This window comes from Trachurus trachurus, assembly GCF_905171665.1.
Source record: "Trachurus trachurus genome assembly, chromosome: 1".
NCBI classification, from domain to species: Eukaryota; Metazoa; Chordata; class Actinopteri; order Carangiformes; family Carangidae; genus Trachurus; species Trachurus trachurus.
The window spans coordinates 14,307,089-14,325,062 of record NC_139891.1 but is presented as its reverse complement, the minus strand read 5'-3'; the positions used below and the strand labels follow the sequence as shown (position 1 = coordinate 14,325,062).

Genomic DNA, 17,974 nt, shown 5'->3' with positions numbered 1-17,974 from the left:
AAATGTAGGGTATGATAACAATAAGCAAAATGTTATAGAAATAAGGCCACCATTATTAAAAAAAATACATTCCCACACATTTAATCATTTCCTTTGAACTGCAGATTAATCTATTTCACAATAAACACATTCATCTATTTGAAACTTATTATTTTGTATAGTCACAGCTGGAAGCGGGATTGAGTGTATTCACTGAATGTATACGGTGGTGGCGAGACAGATGCAGTCCCAGCTGCGGACTCGTCCAGATCTGGACGCTGATAAACTCGATTTCCCGCAAAATCACAGAAAGCGAGAGCGGGTTGTCTATGGTTGTATGTCATCTCCGGAGGGCAGCGTCCAATCACAGCGCTCCATTCTCCCAGCGCGTCTCCCATTGGCTGACAACTGACTACTGCTCTGTTGTTCAGTACAAATTGAAGGAAACCACACCGACAATAAATTGCTGCTGTATAGTCAATAATTAGATCCAAAAAATACTCGCACCGTCTCCGAGAATTACCGATACCTGTGACAGCCGGATGCCGGCGGACCTCGGCCGCCCAGGGGGTTTGTTTGTTTGGTGAACCATGCTAGCTCTGCCAGCTAACTAGCCAGCAGCGTCTCGTCGCCTCCTCTTCATCTTCATGGGTTTCTGCTGTTGAGTCTGCCAGGCTTGTGCTGGGGGCAGCGAGGCTAACAAATTAATGCCATCAGCCAGGGTTTGTTGCCTTTATTTGTGCCCAATATTTACCACATGTCGACCGTGGGCCTTTCGTTACAGTGGATTAAATATAAGAATGAACACTGCGCTGATATACTAGGCTGGCTAACGTGTTAGCATTGTGCTTTTTTAGCCGAGCTAGTTAGCTCCAGTGCTAACGCGAGTATTTGCTAAGCTAACTTGTTGTGCTGCCCACCGGTTGTCGTGTAATAAATTAGTGTGTTAAGTAACACGTGTCGTTGTCTCGCTCGCAGAGCTCAGGTCATATTATGAGTGGGGCGAGTTGCAAAGCTAACGGCGCCGTGTACCCCGCCTCATCAGCGATGATGAACTCTGTGAAGAAGCCGAAGATGGAGCAGATCCAGGCCGACCGTGAGCTCTTCCTACAGGCCTTTGAAAGTGAGATTTCACCCATTTGGCACTTTTGTTATGTAGCTTTTTCTATGTTGGTACCACGCGAAGAATTACTCTGTGCGCTCATTAAGCATTTTAGACACTCGCTCAACTTTACTGCAACTTATTTTGTTTTCAGTGTCTGGTTTTGAGCAGAAAGGCCTCCAGAGTTGAACTGGTTGTCCACAGGGAACCCTTGATAATGTGTCACATAGCTAAAAAATGTATATAATAACTGTGTTTTGATAGCAGGTCACATATTTGGTGACATGACTGAATAAAGACTGGCGTTGTTTGTGATCTGCTCAGACTTTATTTTCAATTGGTGGTCGTTTTGCCACACAAGCTACCACCTGTTAACACCCCATGCATTGGCAAGTGCTTGACATAATTTGGCTTAGTTTCTCAGATGCTGACACAGGGGAGACTGAAAGAGAGCAGGTGATGGAGGATTTCGCCCGTGTGTCTAGATCAAATGTCACAATAAAACCTCTTCTCTATTTCCAGAACCTACTCAGATATACAGATTTCTCCGCACAAGGAACTTGATTGCAGTATGTGAATTATTCAACACGTCTTGAATCTTTTTTTATTGATGCTGTGGTTTAAAGTGACTGAATAATGAATTCCCTTTTCTCTTTTTAGCCCATATTTTTGCACAGGACGCTCACCTTCATGTCTCACAGAAATGGTCGAACAAATGCCAGGAGGTAGGAAACCTCATCATTTACAGAGTTGTGTTGCTGAATATGAAGACACAGCAGCTGAGAGTTGACACATAATTCATATTTTCTATATAAATAATGTGTCACAGCACTAATGAATTCTTTTGGAACGTGTGTGTCTTTGATTCCTCCTCCCCAGAAAAACATTCAAAGTTGATGATATGTTGCAGACAGTGGAGAAGATGAAGGGAGAGCAGGATTCTCCAAGGTAACAACACTGTATGAGTTGACGTGATGGCCTTTTACTGCTGGATACTTTAAAACACTGAGATATTGGAGAAACCATGTCGCTGCTGATTATGTCTTGAATGTGCATCAGTGTTTTTTATTAATAGATGCTAGATATTCAGTTATCATACATTCATTTATCAATTTTAACAGTGGAAGGAGTTGGTATGGCCCGATTTCACCTGCGTGTTTTCATTCTCTCTTTAGCTTGTCTTCACATCTACAGTTAACCTTCACTGGGTTCTTCCAAAAGGATGGTAAGCAGATTTTACTCTCAGATTTTACTTACCAACTGTTTGTGTCTGTGTTGCCAAGAGACCAACCAATGACAGTCGGCTTAGCAACTGCAAACTGCATACTTAACACTTTGTGCTTGTCTGGGGAAAAAAAGTGCAAAGATACACCCGTACTATGAAAGAAATCGATGTCAAGTGGACACGCATTCCTCATCAACGATGTGGATAAAATTGTTGATACTGAGCTTTTTGTTTCACACAGAAAAGCCATCTCAGATTTCAGAAAATGAACAAAATTCCGTGTCCTTAGAGGTGCTACTTGTCAAAGTCTGCCATAAAAAACGCAAGGTAGAGTAAAACATTATTGTGCCAGTCATTTTAATTTCATGTTGCGTACCAGTGACTGTGTTTGTTAAATTCTGTCTGGTTATTTTTCTTTCAGGATGTCAGCTGCCCGGTAAAGCAAGTGCCTACAGGTAAAAAGCAGGTGCCTTTGAATCCTGAAAGTAACCAAACCAAGCCTGGCTCCTACCCTTCCTTACTGGTCTCCAGCAACGAGTTTGAGCCCAGCAACAGCCACATGGTGAAGTCCTACTCGCTCCTGTTCAGGGTGTCGCGTACAGGGAGGAGGGATACTAATGGTCTGGTCAACGGAGAAGCCAATGAAAACATTGGTACGAAGTTCACACTTTAAAAAAAAAAAGACAGTTTGGTTTGTTCTGTGCTGAATGATGTGTGATAAGTGCATTTTAAAAAGAGCCGCTGCTGGTTGTGGGGAGGCAAGTTTTCTCAGGGAACATTGTCACAAATTCTCGTCTTCCACAATATTTTGCCCCATTTTTATTCTCTTACTACTTTGTCAGATGTAACAGATACCCCGAGTAGAAAGAAGAGAAGTTCATCCCACAGAGAAGAGGGCGAGACCACAGAGACGTATGTTGCACAGATGACTGTCTTTGATAAGAACAGGTAATATTCTATGATTCAAATAGTCAAATATTTCCTTTTTACTCTTTCTTTGACTGCACCTCTGACTCATGTGCTCTCCTTTGTCCACGGTAGGAGATTGCAGCTGCTGGATGGGGAGTATGAGGTGTCCATGCAAGGGATGGAGGACAGCCCTGTGAGCAAGAAGCAAGCCACATGGGAAACCATTCTTGATGGGAAGGTAGGATGGGTTTGTACATGGGCATGCTCTTATTAGTTTTCTCTGACTTGTGCACACATTTGAGTTAAATACCAGATTTCTTACATGTTCTTACATGATTCATTACACTGCATGACTGTCCCACAGAGACTGCCACCATTTGAGACATTTTCTCAGGGACCCACATTGCAGTTCACACTGCGTTGGACAGGCGATGCCAGCGGAAAGTCCACTGCCCCCGTCGCGAAACCCCTCGCTACCCGCAACTCAGACAGCTCCAGTCCCATGGAGACCAGGACCAGCAACCACCGAGCTGCCCTCATGAGTAAGTGAAGAAAACACCACGAGGTAGCTTGAAATGTGTTGTGGAGATTGTCTGTTTGTATTCTTAAGTGGAACCATCATTTAGAAAATGATTCATTACGTCTTGATTTACATTTAAGGGCAGATGGCCGGGGACATAAAACAGTTTACCATTCCACTTCCTGCTTTATGGAAAGTACTGAAAACCTGTTCATAACAAACACAGAGAACAAGTTTTACTTAAGGCCAGATTCTCTGAGCAGCAAGGTGAATGGGTCATGGTTCTGGATTTTTTTGTTGTTGTTTTTTTAACCCAGCGTGGCGTTTGTGTGGGATGGTCTATTGTAACAGAATATGGCAAAATGTACTGAGTCATAACTGTTGAGTCCCTTTCAGACATGGTCTTCACTGCATTAATGTGCTGGCAACTTTACATGTTGGTGTCAATGTTCGACCAAGGCCCTGAATCAGTTACATCTCATCATTGCTGTATAACATGGAAAGCAGAATCCAACGCTTTATTACAATTGCAACGGAGACATGCAGTCGGGTTCCAGCTCTCCTGGTGCGTGATGGTCATTAATTTCCTACAGAGGAAGATTTAACTGCAAAATCTCCTCTTCCATCTTTTCACACTGCAACGTCACACAGCTCTTCATGCGGTATTGTTGTGGTGGTGGGAAGGAGATGCTCCTTCTCTAGTACCAAATGCCAAGTATAGACACATGCATTGCAGCTCTGCCTGTAATGGTCATGTCTGAACAGAGCCTTTATGGAACATTTAAATAACCTGTACAGTGTTTGTTTTTTTGTTTTTATTATTCATGCCAAAAAAAACATTTTGGCAGTTGAAGCCAGCAGTGTGCAATTCTATGTCTGAAAGGGACTTCAGAATTTCAAATCTTTATGATGTCCTTGGAAACCAACGTTGTTTTCGAATGCATGTTGACTGTATGAAATCCACAGAATCTGTTATCTGGTGATTCTCCAAGAATTAACCTCTTCATCTGTTCCCGTCAGCAGTGAAAGAGTCAGTGAGCACAGACATTCAGACGAGGAAAGAGCAGGTCCCGTGTGAGCCGCGGCAGAAGCTACGTATATTTTATCAGGTACACCACACAATAGTAAGGAATATATCTGGGCCTGGGACACTCTTTCTTTTCTTTTTCAACAATCTCTTGGTGAGGTGAAAACATATAATGTCTTTGTGGTTTTTGAAAAAAAAAAGATTTGAACTGAAGAGATTCAGCACTGTCCATCACCCATTTACATTTGCTGAAGGTTGTCCTCCTCTGGTTCACCTGTACTTACTAGTGTGATTTATTTTTGCCCAGTTCCTGTATAACAATAACACACGGCAGCAGACGGAGGCAAGAGATGATCTTCACTGTCCTTGGTGTACACTCAACTGCAGCAAACTGTACAGCCTGCTCAAACACCTCAAACTTTCCCACTCCCGCTTCATCTTCAGCTACGTGGTAAGTGACGGTGCATATGTGTGTGTTAGACCAACTCATGCATATTTTTAAGACACCGCCAGATTTAAAACGATTATGAAGTCTGCAAATGTTTCATAATTATAGGAGCTGTGCAGAAGCTCATCTGCAGTGCTGGTGTGTTTTTTGGTGGATGCATGACAGCAGCAAGTAGTGGACCTCTGAGTGGCTGGAGTGGAATGGAATCTTTGTTTGCACTGCACCACCAATATATGTTAATCTCAGCAATGTAAAAAGTATGTGGTCGTATGGTTATTTTATGACATCATGTCTATGTTTGGTAAGACAGAGTTGTAATGCACAGGTGTTGAAGCAAAAGGCTTTGTACTAAAAACACTACTTGTTTGCAGTATAAATACATTTCTGCTTTTGATCTGTTCTATGTGATTTGCTGAACAATCATATAAACACCAGCCTCCTCCTTTTTTAATAATGCACTGTACATTGATAATGAAAATGAACAAAGGCCCAGTCTTGAATTACACAGTATTACATTACTCAGTCAGGATTGTAGCAAGAACCATAACCAGGCCTTTACATGCAATTAACCGTTGTGATTGTTATGACAATTCAAGTTGCAATTGTTTTGGTTGACATGGTTGGAAGCTTGAATTAAAAGTATCCATCTGTCTGCTCTCACTGTGCAGATGATCTACAATGCACCATTAGCTTTTTACTTTCATACATGACTGAATAATTGGAGAGTTGGAAATTGACAGCTGATGCAAGAAAGTAACTATAGACTGAATGATTTAATGATACTGTGGCAAATGGCTGCTGGATTAAATATGAGTAAATAATGTGCTGCTTTGGAGAAAAGGTTGGAGATCATTTCAGTGGAAGAAAGCAGCGTGTAGCTTTCATGCCTGTTGAGGATCGGCTATAACGTGGTGGTCGTGTTTTGTCACACAAAGAGAAAATGTTAAATAGTTCAGACACTGTTCCAATCACCTGCCAAACCGCAAAGGGCAAATCACCTTTAACAAGGGGTGTAGGGGAACTAGTCTACTCCCACCTACCTTTTTAATTGCACAACCAGTTTCTTCTTGTTCGTTTTTTGTATCCCTCCCTTCCTACGTCTCTGTTGATGCTTTTACCATCCTTGGAGTACCTTGCCCATCTCCATGTGCGCAGACACCTCTGTTCAAAGCACATCATAACATGCGGTGTCAAATTGAGCAGATGCAGGCCCTCTTTGTTTTTGCTGAATACAATTTCCTTGCACAAATCTTCTCGGTTTTTTTTTTCTCCTGCTGCAGCCTGACCCCAAAGGAGCAAGGATAGACGTGTCCATTAATGAATGCTATGACGGCTCGTATGTTGGCAATCCTCAGGACATCCACAGCCAGCCAGGCTTTGCTTTCAGCCGCAACGGCCCGGTCAAGAGGACCGCTGTCACCCACATACTGGTTTGCAGGTAAAACGTCCGACCTCTGTTGAACAGCGGTCTTGGTGTTCAAAGTCGGAAAGTGTCAGAAAACGTAATTAACTGATTTTAAATTAATACTTTAATTGGCTTTTCATTCATTCAAGCCCTAATGATGAATTTGCAATCAGTTGAGTTGACTTAGATGAAGTGCTTATGAGCGATGAGCTCGGTTCAAACGGATGGTGAGGCATCTGGCAAGAAGGTGACTCTGAATGGACCTGAGTTTCTCCATCACCATGTTTCTAATATGCAATGATTAGTGAAAAGTATTGGACTGATAAAAGTTTATAGCAGGTTTGTAAGTATTGATAGTGATCTTTGTTTCGCCACACAGTAGGTTGCATTTGTGCAGTTACCCAAACATTATTTTATACAATATAGCAGCTGGGGGAGGTGTATAGATGTGTACTGTATGTAAGGTTTTTGTACAAGACATTGGAAATGAATGAATTGGAAGTGTCAGGATTTGTAATATCAACAAACGTATACAATATGAGGCTTTAAAATCCGGGTGGATGGTACATATTCAGGATTAGTTTTCTCCTCCCTGCACTAGGCCCAAAAGGACCAAACCGAGTCTGTCGGAGTTCCTGGAGTCTGAGGACGGAGAGTTGGAGCAGCAGAGGACCTACGTCAGCGGACACAACCGCCTCTACTTCCACAGTGACAGCTGCATGCCCCTGCGGCCCCAGGAGATGGATGTGGACAGCGAGGATGAGAGAGATCCAGAGTGGCTCAGAGAGAAGACGGCCACGGTGAGAAGACATTAGCTCAGTCACTTTGGCTGGTTTCACCGTTGAATAAGAAATGAAGCGCCATTTGTAAAGACACCTCTCAAGGTCCAGGAAGCTGCCAAAAGGGAGAAATTCTCATTTTATTACCACCTATTGAAGCAGCAGCTATTGATGCAAGTAACAAAGAGCCCAGTAATGATATGTACCAAAGGAAAAATTAGTACTCAGAATTGATGGAGGCGAGGAAACCTGCACAGTCGGACCAAATACAAATGATTGTGTGCAAGTGTGTCTGGGGAGCCTAGAGGAGGAAAAAACAAAACAAAAATAAACCATCAGAATACTGATTTCTTGGGTGTCAGATCACCATGGCAACAAAGAGTCAAAGTATTTGGGTCGTGCCTGTTCCCCATAAATAACTAAAAGGTGCTCGGAGCAAAAACTGTTGCCAACGTTGTACGCTCGCTTCAGCTTGATCTTAACACCATACACAACATTTTTACCACTTCAGTATCGATTTCCTGGACCTGCTCAGATCACTGGCTGTAGAACAACTCTCCGTCACTATTACTTTACTATCAGAGGCAGCAAGGGCTACATAACATGAAGAGATCATGGTTTGTTTTACTAGCTGTGTGTTGAAATTGCACCAGACGTAAATCTGTTTTTCTTTTCTTTCTTTTTCTTGTACTTTCAGCAACTGGATGAGTTCACAGATGTCAATGAGGGAGAGAAGGAGGTGATGAAACTGTGGAACCTGCATGTCATGAAGCATGGGTACGTTCACTGTAGCAGTAGTGAGAGGTGATTGAAAATACTAGATCCTATTTCATTTTATTCTCAAACAATATACATTTAGATGATATACATACACACTACTAATATTGCTCAAATACTGTATATGATATGATAGTTTTTGCCACTGTAAAAACATGATCATAACTATTCAAACAGATTGTCATATGTGCATCTACACTTGTATATTGTCCAGTCTATCTATGGAAACGCATCCATCCTCTGTCCTTTGTTCTCCCTGCAGTTTCATAGCCGACAACCAGATGAATCAGGCCATCATGCTTTTCGTGGAGAACCGTGGTGCTCACATCATCCACCGCAACCTCTGCCGTAACTTCCTCCTCCATTTAGTCAGCATGCACGACTTCAACCTGGTGAGCACAGCCACCATCGACCGTGCCATGGCGCGTCTGCGGCAGATCCAAGAGGAGCTGCCGGACACTGAGGAGGAGCAGCAGGACCAGACTCTGGTACCAGCAGGAGCCTGCAATGGCAACGCCGTCACCTCCAGTGGGGGGAAGCAGGGCAAGAGGACAAAAAGCGGGCTAACGGACTGATGCAGGCTGGATGGATGGAACAATGATTGTTTTTTGTTTTTTTTGTTTTGTTTTTTCTTCTCAATGAACATTACCAACCATTTGGTGCTTAGCTAGGTGGGAGACCTGGTCAGTGGAGGATCTGACCTAAAGCAGACCAGTATACAAGGTAAACAAGTTTCTGGAACTTGAGAACTGAACCAAATATGAACAATAATAAAAAAAAAATTAAAAAAAGTGAATCACCCACAGCTACACAAACCAGGAATTTGAGGACTGGATGATGTAAGTTGAACCTACTTAATATGCATTTTGTAGGAGCCACTGAAGTATCTGTTTGGGTGAGAGTGAACAAACTGAGACTCTTCTGATGTGGCACGACTGCCTTGGGTATGTCAACTGTATCAAGACTGCAGTTAAAACTGCACTGGTAACATTGTCACTCTTGATTATTTGTACACATACACAATAATCTTGTTGAAAACGTATCCTTTTAGCTGATTATTTTAGCACTTGGTGTTTGTTTTTAGAAAGCTTACCTTGAAATTGTTGTTTCTATTTTTTGTTTTGTTTTTTTCTCTAAGTCATGCTGCGCCAAATGTTGAATGCAGCTTTTCCACTGTCATCAGTGGAGTGTTAGAGGGTTTGATTTCACTGTTGTGAATGACATTTAATTTGAAGGGTTTTACAGTTTAAGAGAACAAACATCACGGTCAAAAGCTACACTTGGCATCAATGTGTGGAGCATATAAAGCCTGTAAAGTGTGTGTGTTAGGACCCCCAGATGGATTGTGGGTTTTGCTGGTAGGTTGCCATGACAATAGTGTTATACTGTAGGCCTGGATCTCGGACAAGAGAAAAAATTGAGATTCGGGTCCAGGCTAAAATTCCTACTTCATCACCCCCTAAGCCTTTTGGCCTGCATTGATCATAGCTCAAGGAAAGCCAGGGAAATGAACTTTTCTGAATATTTTTCTTTTTTTTTTCCTAAGACTTACTGAAACAACCAGCAGCACATCATCCCATGTATGGTGTAGAGTGCATAGCACTGAAGATATAAAAGTCAGTTTTCTGATGATACAGGCACCTGTTTTTTCACAATGAGGTTTGGTCATGTTTTTTAACATGGGTTCTGAGTATCAATAGCTGATTGACAGAAATGTGTATACCTGTGATCACATCAAATGTTTTAGCCGTGCCCTGCTCTGTATCCAATAATTAACAGATTGCCGTTCTTCTTTCAAAGCAATATGCTGTTTATTGGATGGTCGGGTCTGTTCTGTTAGGTGCAGTTTATGCCAAAGGGGAATATTTTCATCAGTCTCTTAGATCTGTGTATATTTTAGTATTTTCTCTTTTGTTCATTCCATAACCATTTTTTTAAAGGAAAGCAGTAGTTGTGTTTTGTAGTGTGCACATAAATTGGTGATCATCACCATTCATCATTTCATCAGACTTCCTTGTGGAAAACCAAATTAACAATTTATATTTTTCTCCCACCACTACTCATAGAGGGTTTCTGTATTCATCTGGAAAAAGGGAGACTTGTTCACCATTGTTGTCAAAACACCCTGTTAAAAATTGTGAACTGTACACTCTGGCTAAGGGGATTTTTATATTTAAAGAAATAAAATACATTTGGCCTTATTTATGGTTTTTAACATTAGCCGTCATTATACTCTCTTTGTTGCGACCCCTGCTTTACCTCTCTAGTTGTGTAATAACCTGCTCTGAATTACCTCCAGGGTAAAAAAAAAAAATGTTTTTACCGTATATAAAACATTGGGCAACACTCTATTTTTCCATATGTAAAATGAAGCTTTTTTTTAATTCATTTATTTTATTCAGGGACAGGCGATAGTGGGTGAAGAGGTGACCAGCTGTAGGTTACAGTGAATCAATCTCACTTATTGTGGTTTCTTTGGCTGCTTCACTCTGTCCTTGTCAGCAGATTAGGTTTTCTCAGTTAAATCGAACAGGCATAAAAAGCTTGAGAACGATCCCTTGAATGACCTTTGAGGTGAGACTATTTTGTCAATAAGGTAAAATGTCAAGTTTGTATTTGGTCATTATCCTGAGAGGTTTTTTTTTTTTTTTTGCATTTAAAATGAATGCCAAAATTAAGTGGTTTGAAATATGTAATTATTGATCACTGTAATTTTGGTTAAAGTACAGGTATTTATGTCCTCTATATATTACGAAGTGATGTGTGCAGACAAGTGTCTGGGAAGGTGGATCATTTGCATAGGTAAAAGACAATAGAGGTTGTGGAAACCTAACACCATAAATTCTCTTCACCCTCCAGTCTCCAGGTTCTTCTACTTGGGAAAGCAGCATTGTCTTGGTTTAAATTAATCTCAATGTGCTCTCATCTGTCTGTAAAGCAGGCAGGTAACCACTTGGAAGCCTGAGATTTATTCCACATCATCTGGGTTTACATCATTTGAATCTTTTATTTTATTTTATTATAATTTTGTTGAAGGCTCTTTTTTAGGACCTCGCCTGTTTTTGAATTACTCTCTTAAGATCTTATGAAATTACTAACTTTTCCTTCTGTGTTATTAACACTGTTATTAACACAGAAAGTCTTGATTAATTAGAAAGTTCACTGATGTAGAAAGCCAGGAAACTATCCACAAACCCATTCCCACTGTTCCTGAGAGGAAAAACAACAACAACAAGAACATTAGAGAAGCTGCTGCAAGATGATTTTTTTTAATGGAGGGGGAAGGCAATTTGTTTTCTTATGCATCAATGTCATGTCACCTCTGATACACTGGTTTTAGAGTGGACTAATCATCTCCGCTAAACTGTAGTATGGCGCATCAGTGTAGTTTGTATGCACATAAACAATCTTTGGCTCAACTAAAACCTCCTTTAGCAGATTTTAACGTCTCTGCACGTCAGTCTGGATGTTTTATAAATGTATTCATACTTTTTCCTAAATTAGTATAATGATAACATAATGTAACAAGCCCCCTTCGCGTAAAAGTAAATTAAAATTTACTGTAGCATTTGGTCGCGCAAATTGACGTCACAGCCAAGCGCCAAAGTCAAAATGCCTCCGGACAGTGTTTGAGCTACTTTACGATGCGAAACAAACTCAAACGAAACAAAAACTACAAGGATACAACCTGCCAGAGCAAAGGCCAAACACAACCCACTGAGGTAAGAGCGCTGCTGTTATCAGAGTCGAGCTGTGACGATGATAAAACATCAGCAGAGGGAGGTTCAGCCTCGCCGGCGGCTGCAGACAAATACGGCTCAAATGTTGTTGTTGCTGCAGGCATCTCCACACGAGAGACTGAACTGTTGCAGGAGCAGAAGAAAAAGCCCTGCTGCGCTAAAGACATTAAAATTGCGCCTATTTTCTTACGGCAGAGCGAGAGTAAAAGGAGCAGTAATGGCAAAGTGGGGCAGCTTGTCGAGAAGAAAGTAGTTCAGAGGGAGGATGTGCGAGGGGTGAAGAGTCAGATCCAGGTGTCATCCTCCACAGTGTCTCACCCCAAAGAGAAAGTTGGGTTTAGTCTGTCCACCTCGAGATTACGGTTTTCAACCTCAGATCTGCACAAATGTCTCGAAGAAATCAAAGCATCTAATCTCGCATTTCCAGTCCACGAAGTGTTCAGCACTTTGCAGAAGAAGGCAAGTGAAAATCTGCAGGATTTGGGATCCACAGGTAACATTCAGCAGTCTGTTAACATTCTGTTATCATTCTTTCGGTTCACTTGAAAAGCTATCCTATATCTCACCCAAAGTAGAAAGCTCCCAGCAGAACCACCTCAAAGAGAAGAGGAAACGAGAAGATGGAAGTTCAGAGAGGTCGTCCAAGCGTCTGAGGTGTAGTCTTACTGCAGAGGATGCTGTTGGTGTGGATCAAAGTCGCCTTTCAGCGCAGTGTGTCCAGGAAAGTCCAGTTGTGCTTGTGAAGAATCAGCCTAGGACCAGTAAGCTAAGTCGCAGTCACAGACTGAGGCAGCAAAGTGAGAGCCTAAAAGCTCAGTCGAACAACTGTGAGCCAAACTCCGAAAGGACAGACAACACAGAATCTGTCGGCCAGTCACTGATGACTTGTGATATTTTTCACAGAGGTAAACCTCCCGTACAATGATGAATTTGTATTCCTAAGTTTTATTATTTACTTTTAAGAACAGAAAATAAAACTTTTTCCCCTTTGTCTAGATTCCAGTTTTGAGGATGTTCTCTGGACAGACAAGTACCATCCTCAGTGTTCAAGTGAAGTCATAGGCAACTCTGTCCAAGTGAATAAACTGCACAGGTGAGTTTTGTTTGTTTGCTCTGTCATCCTCTCACTCACATATTGGATTTGAAATCAGTTAAAGTACAACTTTTTTCTTTCGATTTTTGTCTGGACTCCAGTTGGTTGAAGAAATGGAAACTACGAGCCGACTGTGACGAAAGGAGAAAAATGGAGGAAAGGAAAGATGAAGAGAGCAGCAGTGGTATATGCAGTAATTTGTCACTCATTACTTAATCTTTTACCTCTACTCAGGGTTAAATTTTTAATGTGACTTGAAATGAGCCATGTCTCAATGTTTGTCACAAGATTGATTGTTTTTGTGTCACCACACCACTACCACCACCCCATTTCTTTTCTTTTCAAGCTCTTTTTTATTGGTTTTTAAGTAAATAATAACAGATGTACGGGTTGGCCTTTTGCATAGTTACCTGTTCCCACCCCACCCCCACCCCCAGTCTTAAAAAAAAACAAAAAAAAAAAAACATACACATTACAAGATCACAACAATACAATTGTTATTAAAAAATTAATAAATCATTAAAAAAAAGACATCACAAGAAAACAACAAATGTTGTAAGATACCATAGTTCGATTATGGGCACCTGATCTTTAGGCTTCTCTAAGTGTTGGAACGCCAAAATAGCGTTGATATAATCAAGGGTCCATAATAACATTTGGTCTTTGAAAATATAGTTTAATTTCAAGATTTCCCAGGAGGAGTTTTTCAGTAATGACTGTCCTTCTGTGCAGACCTGTGGGACTGTGGTGACTTCCAAGGTGAGGCTGGGGCAGAGGACAACAGAGAGGGTCCACTGTGCAACACCATGCTCATAACAGGACCCCCAGGTGTGGGGAAGACTGCCTCAGTGTACGCCTGCGCTCAGGAACTTGGCTTCAAGGTCAGAATAAGGTCCAATATGTTTCAATAGATCCCACCACTAAACAACCTCTGTGGTGTCAGATTTCTACCATACATTTTATGAGAAAACAAATGTACAAAAATGAAAAAAGAAAAAAAAAAACGATTTGAAAACCGTTAGAACAGACTTACTATAAATAAGTAATATAAATGAAAAGTAATGTTTTAGACATTGTTATTAAAAAGCTATTTGGCAAAATATTTAAAGCCAGCAGCACAACTCTCTGTGTAGTCTAAAATTATTCTCTCATCAGTGTCTACACCACTGACTGCTTGACAAAATCATCCATAAATCAAGTGAAGTGATTTGTGGGGATTTGTGTGGCCCTCACTGGACCTGCTTTCATGACAGTAATCCTCTCAGGTCATGTTTATTTAACAGTAATCAACATTTGATTAAAATTTTTCTTTGTCTTTTTAATCAAAGGTGTTTGAGGTGAACTGCTCTTCACAGCGCAGTGGCCGCCATGTTCTGTCCCAGCTGACGGAGGCTACCCAGTCCCACCTAGTGGAGACGCTGGGCAAAGACCCACTGAAACCTGCTTATCTCAGCAACAGCAGCCGCACCCCTAAACCTGAGCCTTACCCTGGTAGGAGATGGAGATGGTAGAGACTGAGATAGACAGGGCCTTTATCTGAATACTGACTGAACACAACAGTTGTGTTGTGTTAAAACGTTAAAAACAAATTCATGATGTGACATTTGATTTAAAGTAATGGAGACTTCAATTATAATAACTTTAACAGGCATTTGGATTTTTTAACAGGAAAAACAGTGCCTCTTAAAAATGTCATCTCTACCACAAAAAAGAGGACGGTACAGAACTTTGGCCGCTCTGGTCGCAAAGGAAAAGCTCGTCCAGCCACAGTCACTTTGGCCAACTACTTTAAGATGAAGGCCAAAGCAGATCACTTACACTCTGGTGGCCCGTCGCCATCCGAGAAACCAGACAGCAAGAAATCGGGCAGCCCATCACCAGGCTGTGATCAAACGAGGCCACAGAGCAAACGGACAGCCACATCACTCATTCTATTTGAAGAGGTAAACCCTTTGGCAATCTGACACTGTAAGATCTATAATTTAATGTTTGGGCTGAGTTGATCTGTTTGCAACTGTCGGTTCCCACAGGTTGATGTCATATTCAACGATGATGTTGGTTTCCTCGCTGCCATCAAAACTTTCATGACAACCACTAAAAGGCCAGTCATTCTGACCACCAATGGTAAATGCACACACTGTAATTTTAGAATAGAATAGATTTGATGACAAGCTGTGATGCAAAGTAAATATCCTCTTTAGATCCCTTGTTCAGAGAGAGATTCAACTGCAGCTTGGACGAAGTCATTTTCAAAACCCCATCAGTGGTGAGTGAAATTTTTATCTCTCTATTCTTGTACAAACAAACGAACCCAAACCCAAAGGCTCCCCACACATGTTATCGAAATATAATCAAAGTCGCAATATGGTTAGGAACAATACCCAATTTGCAGGAGCTGCAAAAAAATAGCAGGAACAAGAAGCACCACAGTCCACGTATCAAAAAGTGTAAACATGTTTGTCTGGTACAGGCTGCAACAAAGGCCACATCATCATTATCATCGTTATTTAAAATTTCATTGAAAATCAAAAGGCAAAAACAACCACAAAGTTTATAACAAGTTATAACGAATTGTCATAAACTTACGTACTTGATGTGTTCCCAGGTGAGCGTCTGTAGCTACCTGCAGCTGGTGTGTTTGGCTGAGAACATGCGACTGGAGCTGGATGATGTTTGCAGCCTCCTCAGACTCGCATGTGGTGACGTCAGGCGCTGTCTGCTGCAGCTACAGCTCTGGGTGCTCAGCGGTGGAGGACAGGCACTTCTGAACAGAGGTTTACCTAATCACGCACAGTGTGAGTATCAGTCAGGGCCTCTTACAGACACAAAAGCTCTCAATGCCAGTACAGATTTTCAGGACGTTTCTCTCCATTCTAACGAATCTAGACTCAAGTGATGCTGGAGGAGGAGAGACTTCAGACTCCTGTCCTCCTCCGTGTGACACAGGTTGCACTGCCACCATGCTTGGTCTTCAGTCTGTTACCCAAAACCAACTTTTGAACCTTCTAAAGGCAAGGGCCTATATTTATCTGTATCTATATTAAACTTGGTAAGCTTTTCCCTAAGGAAAAATGTCCTTTGTCAGTAATTTGTCTGTGATTTTTTCAGTGTCAACACTGGTCTGAAACAGCCATGAACAAGCTCCTGAGCCTCCTAGCTGAGAGCTGGAGAGGAGGTGTGCCTCTTCTCTACACCAACCTGGAGCTCCTTCTGCCCGTCGGCGCCAATGAAATTTCAGTCCACTACCTGGACAAGGTTATTTGTTCTGGGCCGCTGAGTGAGCTGCCAACCTCGGGCACTGATCCTCACTTCCAGCAGCTCGATCGAAATGTCAGCCCAGAAAAATCAGCAACCAACAGGAAATCTGTTAGGAATAACTCCAGGCTCAGTAGAAGGAAATACAATGCAACAGTGTCTGACACCACGTCACGTCCCACTTCAACACACAAACCTCAAAGCACCTCATCATCATTAAATGGGGCTCGTTCTAGACACCCCAGGTCAATTAACAAGACTGGAGAAATATCCACCAAAGTGGAAACCGACTCTTTAAACGCCCTGACTGACTTCTTTGACCTCATGTCGTACCTAGACGCCACTCTGCCAGCTGCGGCACAGCTTGTTTCAGGCTCATGCAGACCTGAGGCGTTTGCCTGGACAGGGGCAGAGATAAAGGACAGTTTGCTGGACGAGACGAGTGAGGAGTTGGACAGGAGCTGGAGTCAGGAGAGGATGGTGAATATTCAGGCCGCTGCCGAGGGCTTGGGCTTTCACAGATGCCGGTGGCGAGTGTGCGAGGCGTGGACCGAGGCCCAAAATCACAGCCAGGGCCTGGAGGATAAAAAGCTGGAGACGCTGATGGAAAGACTGATGTTCCCCAACACTTCCAAAAGACAGAGCCTCAGATTTGGCTTTCAACTTCATTGTACACAAAGGTGAGCCTATTTTATACCTCCTCTCCTGAACATTGATTCAAGTAGTTTACTATGTGGTATTTTGGTTTGTAACCTGACCAATCTAGATTCGTCCATGATGTAGATTTTATTTGTCTTTACATAAACTATCCTAATTTGGATGCCAATTTTTTCAGTAGACTATCAGGGGGATGAGGCACCAGAATGGATTTGGCTCCTATATCACACTCTTCTTATTTTTCCTGGCATCTGGAGAGGCGAAACAAACAAAAAAGGTCGTTTTTCACCATGTTTGACTTTGGGCCTCTCCCTTACAGTGTGTCCCAGAAAAGGTACGAGCTGAGCAGGACGGTGCTCAGCAACAAATCCTTCAGCCTGCTGGGGAACAGACAAGCTGTCAGTGTTGACTACATGCCGGTCCTCCGCTCCATCTGTCGCTTTCACAGAGCACAGCAACAGAAAGCAGAGTCGGTCAGGTGAGCCAGACACAACACTCAGGTTTAAATGAATATTCTACAGATGTGTACAAACTTCAGTGTGACTATTTCTTACTTACATGGGTTATAATAACAACAAAATTCTAACATCAGATGTTTATTGGGACAGTGGAAGGCAGATGATGGTGGGTGTATCATAAACCCAACCGCTTCCAATATGTAATTACCATCAGGGGGTTTTTTTTAGGTCCAAGCCAGCTAGCGTTAAATCCTCCATTTGAATCATTGCCATTGTTGGATTAAAATGTGGTCAGTTATTAGGCATACATTTGATGATTGAATGCACTTACTCAACATCCAAATAATTTATCCTCCACCACAGGTGTCTGAACTACCTCAGCAGTGTACACCTTGGCCTGTCAAAGTCAACCTTCCAACTCCTGGCAGAAGATTTCTCTTAGAGAAAGATCTGGACTACCTCAACTTACTCAATCTATATTTATTCAACTGTGCATTAATTTTATTAAAAAACACTCTTTTTCAAATGAATTTTACACACTTGTGATGTGAAATCAAATAAGGTTTTATTTACATGTAAGTGCAACCATGAAGTATAAAT

At 41.9% G+C, this 17,974-nt stretch overlaps 2 protein-coding genes across 6 annotated transcripts; both read left to right on the top strand.

Moving 5' to 3' along the window:
* Nucleotides 1-410: 410 nt before the first annotated feature.
* On the top strand, nt 411-10,366 carry suz12b (SUZ12 polycomb repressive complex 2 subunit b). Of its 5 annotated transcripts, none has more exons than XM_083972153.1 (17): nt 411-549; nt 958-1,102; nt 1,604-1,650; nt 1,742-1,806; nt 1,961-2,029; nt 2,257-2,306; nt 2,548-2,633; nt 2,728-2,959; nt 3,149-3,254; nt 3,348-3,453; nt 3,580-3,757; nt 4,756-4,844; nt 5,070-5,213; nt 6,491-6,648; nt 7,217-7,415; nt 8,092-8,198; nt 8,434-10,366. In XM_083972153.1, the coding sequence occupies exons 2-17, from the start codon at nt 973-975 to the stop codon at nt 8,744-8,746; spliced, it is 2,079 nt and encodes a 692-aa protein (XP_083828279.1). In that variant the 5' UTR covers nt 411-549; nt 958-972; the 3' UTR covers nt 8,747-10,366. The 5 variants fall into 5 exon arrangements, with proteins under 5 accessions (XP_083828279.1, XP_083828278.1, XP_083828276.1 ...); XM_083972152.1 differs by having other exon boundaries at nt 411-701; nt 4,759-4,844; nt 8,092-8,171; XM_083972150.1 differs by having other exon boundaries at nt 411-701; nt 4,759-4,844.
* Nucleotides 10,367-11,801: 1,435 nt separating this feature from the next.
* On the top strand, nt 11,802-17,859 carry atad5b (ATPase family AAA domain containing 5b). The gene is made up of 13 exons (XM_083983201.1): nt 11,802-12,417; nt 12,491-12,816; nt 12,908-13,004; nt 13,106-13,188; nt 13,737-13,885; nt 14,333-14,495; nt 14,673-14,947; nt 15,035-15,128; nt 15,206-15,270; nt 15,610-15,762; nt 16,113-16,939; nt 17,236-17,394; nt 17,738-17,859. Exons 1-13 carry the CDS (start codon nt 11,816-11,818, stop codon nt 17,814-17,816), a joined length of 3,072 nt encoding a protein of 1,023 aa, XP_083839327.1. The 5' UTR covers nt 11,802-11,815; the 3' UTR covers nt 17,817-17,859.
* Nucleotides 17,860-17,974: the final 115 nt, after the last annotated feature.

Bases quoted from the DNA above. Each gene is read 5' to 3' on its own strand.
- suz12b (XM_083972149.1), top strand. The intron at 3,758-4,755 runs GTAAGTGAAGAA...TGTTCCCGTCAG, and splicing joins CCACCGAGCTGCCCTCATGA to CAGTGAAAGAGTCAGTGAGC. The intron at 5,214-6,490 runs GTAAGTGACGGT...CTCCTGCTGCAG, and splicing joins GCTTCATCTTCAGCTACGTG to CCTGACCCCAAAGGAGCAAG.
- atad5b (XM_083983201.1), top strand. From the start codon at position 11,816: ATGCGAAACAAACTCAAACGAAACAAAAACTACAAGGATACAACCTGC. The intron at 13,189-13,736 runs GTATATGCAGTA...CCTTCTGTGCAG, and splicing joins AGATGAAGAGAGCAGCAGTG to ACCTGTGGGACTGTGGTGAC. The intron at 16,940-17,235 runs GTGAGCCTATTT...TCTCCCTTACAG, and splicing joins CAACTTCATTGTACACAAAG to TGTGTCCCAGAAAAGGTACG.